This window comes from Sinocyclocheilus rhinocerous, unplaced genomic scaffold, assembly GCF_001515625.1.
Source record: "Sinocyclocheilus rhinocerous isolate Xijiao unplaced genomic scaffold, SAMN03320098_v1.1 scaffold754, whole genome shotgun sequence".
Taxonomy (NCBI): Eukaryota; Metazoa; Chordata; class Actinopteri; order Cypriniformes; family Cyprinidae; genus Sinocyclocheilus; species Sinocyclocheilus rhinocerous.
In genome coordinates this window covers 521,714-529,684 of record NW_015658045.1, presented here as the reverse complement: position 1 = coordinate 529,684, position 7,971 = coordinate 521,714, and the positions used below count along the sequence as shown (strand labels likewise).

The following is a 7,971-nucleotide window of genomic DNA, read 5'->3' as shown; positions in this document are numbered from 1 at the left end:
TGGGTTTTTTTTTTTTTTTTTTTTTTTTTTTTTTTTTTTTACACGCACACACTGTTTCATAGAAAGGCCACGGATTTCATGTTCCTCCCCGTTTCCACGGCTACACTATCACAAAGGACTCTAGTTGGCTGTGGAAAGAGAGCAAGGGACGGAGAGAAAGACAGTGACCAGCCCCTTTCTAAACACACGGCAGCTGGGCCGAACTGTCATTCTGCACCCTGGCCTGCTTATACACACACACACACACACACACACACAAACATCCTTGCTGCCCCTCCTCTGGTTTTATAGTGCTTTGTGTTTTTCTGATTATTCCCTTGGCATCTATAGAGGGAGCCCAACTAACCTGTTTGAATGAGTTTTATCGTTTTTGTCAGTACTAACACACAAGTCCTCACACACTCCCATTGGTTTCCTCCACTTCCAGCCGTCAACATGCCCAGAGGTGCGTTCAATCTCCCCTCCTAATGAAGCATGAGGCCGAAAGAGGAGTTTCTCCAGGCAGGGGCCGAAAAGAAGGGATGAATGGCTGACAGAGGGGGGCAGTGAAGGAGTGGAGAGGGGGTTGAGCAGGGGCCGTCTTTGATACAGCGCTGGCCCGGGCGGGGGGTAGTGTGTTTTTTAGCCACACACTCCTCTGTCGGTCGCTCGTTTGAAGCGCCTTCACAAAGAGGAGTTTGTGGGCCGGGGGCCAAAAGGGGTTTTGTCATTCACAGAGTCCCTCTCCTCCTCCTCTTTAACCTCTCGCTCATTCTTTCGCTCTTTTGAAATGAGAAATGCTTTATCGGCCAAGAACGCAGCCAATTAATGTTCAACCAACAGGCTGAATTGCTTCAAAACTACACTTAAAAATGATTTTGTGAAGGTGTAAAAGATAATTGGAGTACACTTTATAAAGGAAATACTATTTCAGTCTTTCTTCTTCAAATACCATATTCAATTCAGTGTGTTGCTTCTTGCCATTTCTTTGTAATTTCTTGTGAAATTTACTAGCAATTTCTGAGTGAAAATTCTTTCAAAAGCTATTTTTTTTTCAGCATCACTCTCTCTCAGATTTGATCTAAACCTTTGGAAAGATTAACTACAATCCTCAGAATTAGCTCGTTTGCAGTAGCATTTGGATTGTGTTAGACGAGCGGCAGATGTTAAGACAGTTTTGTTGAGAGAACGTTTTTCAGGGAGTTTTTCTTTCTCCGTTTCTGCCTGCAGGAGTTCAGGAATTCTGTAGCCTATCACACTCCACTTCCCAACTGTTGGATAAACACGATGGCCTTGAGAGCGTGTGTGTGCCGTTTTGGAGGCGTGACGCTTCCATGATCCAAACATCAAAGTGTATCCGTGGAAACTGTGAGGTAGTCTGTAATGCCGCTTACATGGCATGACTTGTTTTTATTCCGTGCCTTTTTTGTGTGTGCTTGCGTGTAGGTGAAAATAAAGTCATTTGGGATGCGTCCTACACATCTGGTGTTAGAGAATATATCATACTGCGGTGGCCCATATTGTAAAAACACTATTTTTGAGATATTTCAGCCTCTAAAAAGACTTTGACAGCTCTCTGGCAACTGACTTCCTCTTCACTTTGTGGAGTCCAGACAACCCGTTGACCTCACTGGCATGCCTTTGTTTGGACGGGGCGTCTGTGTGTTTCTGTTAGCAGACGTTTTTTATTAGAAGGTTACACAAATATATCTACTGTAGGAGCTAAAAGTGCATTTTTTGTTATATTAATTATATTCACAATACTGTTTGGGTATGGTTGTCAGTATGGTTTTTTTTTTTCTGAAAGAAATGAACACTTTTATTCAGGAAGGACACATTAAATTGATCAAAAGTGAAAGTAAAGACATTTATAATGTTACAAAAGACTTCTATTTCAGACAAATGCTGAAACAAACTTTCAATTTATGAAAGTTACATTTTCTGGAAAAATATTAAGCAGCACAACTGTTTTCAACAATAATAAGAAGAAATTTTTCTTGAGCAGCAAATCAGCATATTAGAATGATTTCTGAAGGATCATGTGACACTGAAGACGAGTAAATTCAGCTTTTCCATCAAAGGAATAAATTACATTTGAAAATATATTAAAATAGAATTGAGTTGTTTTAAATTTGAATATTTCACATATTAGAAAACCAGACCTAATTCACAAACCAAACTAATACAAGAACCAATAATATTCAGATACAACACAATTCAACCCAAGTACAAAAATAACAAAATATTAAAGCTCACCGGCTGCTTCTTCAGTTTGTTGTAGTAGGCTTAACTCTGCACAAAATGAATCTTTCCTTTGTTCAAGCCACTGCTACTCTACCTGGAGTCTGTTCTGCCCTACTAATTAATAGATTAGCTTGATTAACTTCACCTGGTGTTCTCTCACTGGTGAATGCTAGTGCACTCTGGCTAATGCACTCTAGTTAGGAGGGGCGGAGCAAGAGCAACCAACAGTTTGCCACAACACTATTTTTACTGTTTTTTGTATTTATATTTAAGCATAGATGGGAAAAACATTTATATTTGACCCTGAGATGCTCAAGGCTCTTAAAGTAGTGTGTAATTGTATTCAATACTTATAAGTATTTAAATAGTTCAGTTAAAAATTGGATTGTTTTACTATTTACTATTGTGTTGGTAGTTTAGCACCATATGCTAACGTCACTCTCTGCTTATGTAGATTGTTGCAGATTATGTTTAAGATGCTGTCTTAAAAGGGAGCTATATAGGAAGTAGACAGTGAGGAGCTTACTAGGTTTTAGAATTGAACTAATATGTGTATGTGTACACATGTATATAGGAGGTTGTGGCTGGTAGCTGCCAGCATTGAAGAGTTGAGGAACAGATTCTTAGACGGTGAGAGAGGGACACACATAACACACATACACACACACGCGCGCGCGCGGTATTTGGACTTTGCTGAAGCATGCCTTTGTAACTGAGGGGGAATACAGCTGTAAAACACAGGCACGGCTCTCCTAGCACAGGTCTGCTCTTGTTTCCTGCTTGATTAACTTCACCTGGTGTTCTCTCACTGGTGAATGCTAGTGCACTCTGGCTAATGCACTCTAGTTAGGAGGGGCGGAGCAAGAGCAACCAACAGTTTGCCACAACACTATTTTTACTGTTTTTTGTATTTATATTTAAGCATAGATGGGAAAAACATTTATATTTGACCCTGAGATGCTCAAGGCTCTTAAAGTAGTGTGTGATAAGATAAAAAAATTCCAGATTGTTCCAACTTGGAAAAATCACATCTGACTGTAGTTTAAAGGGCTCCAGGTGGGTGGATGGTTTGGACTATTTGACCTGTGGTTTGCCGTTTGTCAGCGAGAGTGAGAGAGAGAGGAAAGGCTTTAGAAATAAACCGCAGGACTGGGTGGGTCAGAGAACACACACATACACGCTTGACACATGACACAGGCTCACACACAGGTGAGAACAAGCACACACAGTGCCCGGCTCGGGTGCCGTAATAGTTTAAAAAGAAAGCCTGGCCTACTTTCCACATGCACCGTGACCCAGTTTACATAGATTCAGATGCACGGAGTGGAGTCACAAACCTGTTCCACATCCCTTCTGTGTGTGAGAGAGCTGTTAAAAGACAGCGCATGATCTTCTTACAGTGCTGTAATCTAAAACAGACGCACTTTGGCACACACACTCTCGTACGCTCAGATGTCATAAAGCAAAAGAGAGATCTTCCGATCTAATTCGTTCCCTTCATGTATTCAGGAGTAATGTGTGTGTTTGTGTGTGTGCCTGGGCTTGCACTAACCTGCTCCTGCCAAAAGCAAGAAATGAGGGAGCTGTAAGAAAATGGACTGCCACTGTTTAGTTTCTGAGCACGCACACACGCACGCACACATACACAGTGTTTAGTCTTCTCCAGCAGCTGTGCTATTCTAAGCAACGCAGGCAGGAAGAACAGAGAGAGCAGAAATAGATGGATGATTTTGGGACAGTAATGCCAAACTCCTGTTGTAGTTTTACTGTGCAATACTTCACAGAAATCTACTCTAAACATGCTCTACTATACTCTGACATAACAGTGCCTACCTAACACTCCTCTACTTGCTTCTACTCAACTCAACTCAATTCTATTCCATGATATTGTTCTTTATTTGTTTCTATAGTAAACTTCTTAACTATTCTACTCTACGCAACTCTATTCTATTATATTCTAGTTACTTCTATTCTGTTCTGTTCTGTTCTGCTTTATTCAAAATGTTTCTTCTCCATTTGTTTTATTCTACTCTAATCGAACATATTCTTTTCCAGTCTACTGTACTCAACTTTTATATTTTCTTCTACCCTTTTCTATTCAGTTTAAGTTTACTCTAGTCTCTAGTAAACTATTATTGTTTACTGAACTTTATTCTGTTCTTTTTTATTGAATTATGTTATACTCTAATTCTATGCTATTATATACCAGTCTGTTCTACTCTACTGAAATGTAGGCTATATTATCATAATCTGTTTCACCCATTTTCTATTCAACTCTACTCAATTCTGCTCAATTCCATTTTAGGTGACTTTATTCTATTCTACTATATGTGGTCCTAAAACACTGTTAAGATGTTTATTAATTAGATAATAGATAATAATATATTTTTGTTCACTGAATTCTACTCTATTCAATTATTTTATTATTACGTTTTATATTATATCCACTCTATTTTGCTCTACTGAACTCTACTTTATTCTGTTCTACTGTGTTATATAATATTCTAGTACTTTCATCTCTACTCAGCGTTATTCTACTGTATTTTACTTAACTATATTCTGTTTTGCGTTATTGAATTATGTTCTGTCTCTAACTCTATACTATTATATGCCAACTTTAAATTATTCTGCTTTATTTGTACCATTTTCTACTCTACTAAACTCCATTACATTTTTTTTTTAAATTTACGTTATTCTTCTCTTCTCAACTTTATTCTACTCTGTGAAATTCTGCTGTACTCAACTATACCATATTCTCTTCTACTCAACATTGTTCTACTTTTTTCTGCTCTATGCAACTTTTGCAACCACTCAAGTCCAATGTACTCTACTGTATTTTTCTCAACTCTGTTCTAACCTGTTAAATCTACTGTATACTGTGTTTCTCTTTTGAATATTAATATTATTTTTCCATTAATTTGTCAGTTGATAAATATGCTAATTAATTGTGCAAATTTTCACTTAGTGACCTATCACTTACTCCTACTCCACAGTATCATCATGTATAACCACCTACAAGAAAACTCCGCCCCCAGTCCCGCCCAGGTCAACACCCACCAGACCATACATCTCTATAACAGCCCAGAGCAGCACAGAATCAGCACAAGATGCCTACAATGAGCTCACAGGTTCTGGTCCTGCTAACCGGGCCTTAGCAGCGGTCCAGTCGGGCCTTAGCAACTCCACAGAGAGCATCGATAGCATGAAGGCCCTGACAGCAGCCATCGAGGCAGCGAACGCTCAAGTCCACGGCCCAGCCAGCCAGCATGTGACCAACAGCACCATCACCATCACTACAGCCACCGCCACCACTAGCGTAACGCACATCTCACAGGAAGCTAAGAGAGATGCCCTCAGGAAGTGTCTGTCCATAGGGATACAGGTTGGCCACACACACTCACACATGCACATCAGTGTTGCCTATAGGGTTACAGATTGTTTAAACAATACCAAACTTACAACGAAAACAAGAAACAGAGAATTATATGTGAACTTCACTTCAGTCAATTTACAAGAAAAGAAGTAAACAACAGACATTCATCTACTCATATATGTGGAAAAATAGACTGTGTCTCAAAACCTTCAGAACAACATACTAGTATACTAGTCTTACCATTTCTGCCATAGAAATATATGGCAAAAATAGTAAGATTAGTATGCCAGAATGCTATTCCAAATTCAGCAGGGCATTTTTTATAGTATATAGGCCTACTGTAATTATCGAGTATGCTCTAAGATAGTGTACACTATGTCCAAAAATGCTGGTAAGTTTTGAGACACAACCATTATCAACAGTATATTCTCTGATTATTAAGCAGGCATATATGTAGTATGCACTATGATGCCCAAATATGTTATCTAGGTAGACAGCATAGGTTTTAGGACACAGCCTTTATCTGATTTAGATTTTTGAGTGTGCTTCAATACATTACATGCTATGATGCCCAGAAATGTTTCTAAGCAGTCAGCACATTGAGACACAGCCATTAACAACAACTATAAAACATCTATATAATATACACTGTGATGCTGTCTAGATAGCATACTAGGTTTTACTAGGTAGCATACTAGGTTTTTAGGGGCACAGCCCCTAACATTATCTGCAGTATATTCTCTGATTATTAAGTATGCATCAACGTAGTGTACAATTTGCACATTTTATATCTACATCATTTATTACTAAAATATTCACTACATATTTACAAACAAATTAGATAGGCCAAGACAAACAAATTTGCAGCAACAAATCTGACAACAATAATTCAAAATTTACTTCTGACACACAGACTCCATACTGAATGTGTGTGTGTCTGTGTTTAGGTGGATGGTCCTGAGGAAACCAATCAATCAGAAGTGCACTGCAAGTTTCAGTCCGTCGGCATTCAAGTTGAGGAGGAGAGATGGTAAGTTTATCTACACCCACTCACTCTCTCTCTCACACACACACCCTTGCAGCATATTCCATTACATCTCCATTCTTTAACTCCCAACATGTGCTCATTCAAATAAGATAAAGTCACTCAAAACATTACAGATGTGAGGATAGTGACTATGAAAGTTTCTGAAGAATGGAAGGTGTAATAGAAGAGAGAAAAGAAAGTGAATGAGAGAGAGAGTTGTCAATTCTCAACCCTCTTATTCTCTATTTCACACACACAGCTGTCCCTATCATGGTGGTTTGGACACTGGGGCCTCCTGAAAGGGTAAAGAAGTGGGAGGCAGAGAGACAGCTGCTCTGTGTGTGTATGCGGGTGTGTCTGTGTGTGCGTGCATGGCCATCTGTTGCTGCGCCCATTATGAAGCAGGCAGGCTGCTGGGTCACAGACATGGTCAAGTATCGACCCCCTGTCTCACTTCTCTCTCTCTCTCTTGCTTTCTTTTGCTTTCTCTGATTCACACACCCTCAAATGTCACTGTTTTAGCACCCTGTGAGAGGGAGGGACATAATGACAGGAGGGAGGTAGAGGCCGCTAGAAATCCAGTCTCTGTGTGTTTCCCTAAAATCACCATCTCATAGCCAAAGTGCGGCTCGAGAGTACAGATCAAATGCCAGAACAAATATATGTTACACTCACACACGCATACTGTCTATAAAGAATTTTTACAGAAGGTCGGTTATTAGAGTCTGAACTGTCTGGAAGCAGCATTTTAAAACATGCTTCCAACACTGGTACCTCACAGACTCCTCCTTTCAGCCAGATTTATAGACAATATCACATATATCCTTCATAACCAACCATAATGCATTACTTATTGAAAAAAAAAAATGTTTAAATGGTGTTGTTTTGAATGTATTACATTCAGTACAAAAAAAGTATTAAACAATATTTTTATTATACTATAATTTTATTTTAATTGCTTATTAAAATATACTTGCGTATGTTATGTAGTTTTTGCTAATTAGAGTATTGCACTGTTAGATTGGCAACATACTAACATCAGAATATAGGTTATAAATATATTTCATTAAATACTGAAATGTTTAAAAATTTGTTTGTTTAAAATAGACTAGTTCACCCAATATTTATGTATGCTATGCATTTGCTTTATAGTGTTGTGTGATTAGCTTAGCAATATGCTAGTGTTGAAACATTATAAATATATTTCATTCAATACTGAAATGTATTTAACATATACTATTTTACCCAATATTTATGTATGCTATGTATTTTTTGGCTTATTAGACTTTGTGTCATTAGCTTAGCAATATGTTAATATCAGAAATTATTAATATTATATATATATATA

At 38.3% G+C, this 7,971-nt stretch overlaps 1 protein-coding gene across 1 annotated transcript in view; it reads left to right on the top strand.

The window, feature by feature from the left end:
* LOC107722024 (disks large-associated protein 1-like) overlaps window positions 1-7,971 on the top strand; it is an 82,301-nt gene that overhangs the window by 66,483 nt on the left and 7,847 nt on the right. Inside the window, exons 6-7 of the mRNA XM_016530252.1 lie at window positions 5,217-5,605; window positions 6,544-6,626. Of these exons, the coding sequence (XP_016385738.1) occupies window positions 5,217-5,605; window positions 6,544-6,626 (472 nt within the window). The remainder of the gene's footprint in view (window positions 1-5,216; window positions 5,606-6,543; window positions 6,627-7,971) is intronic.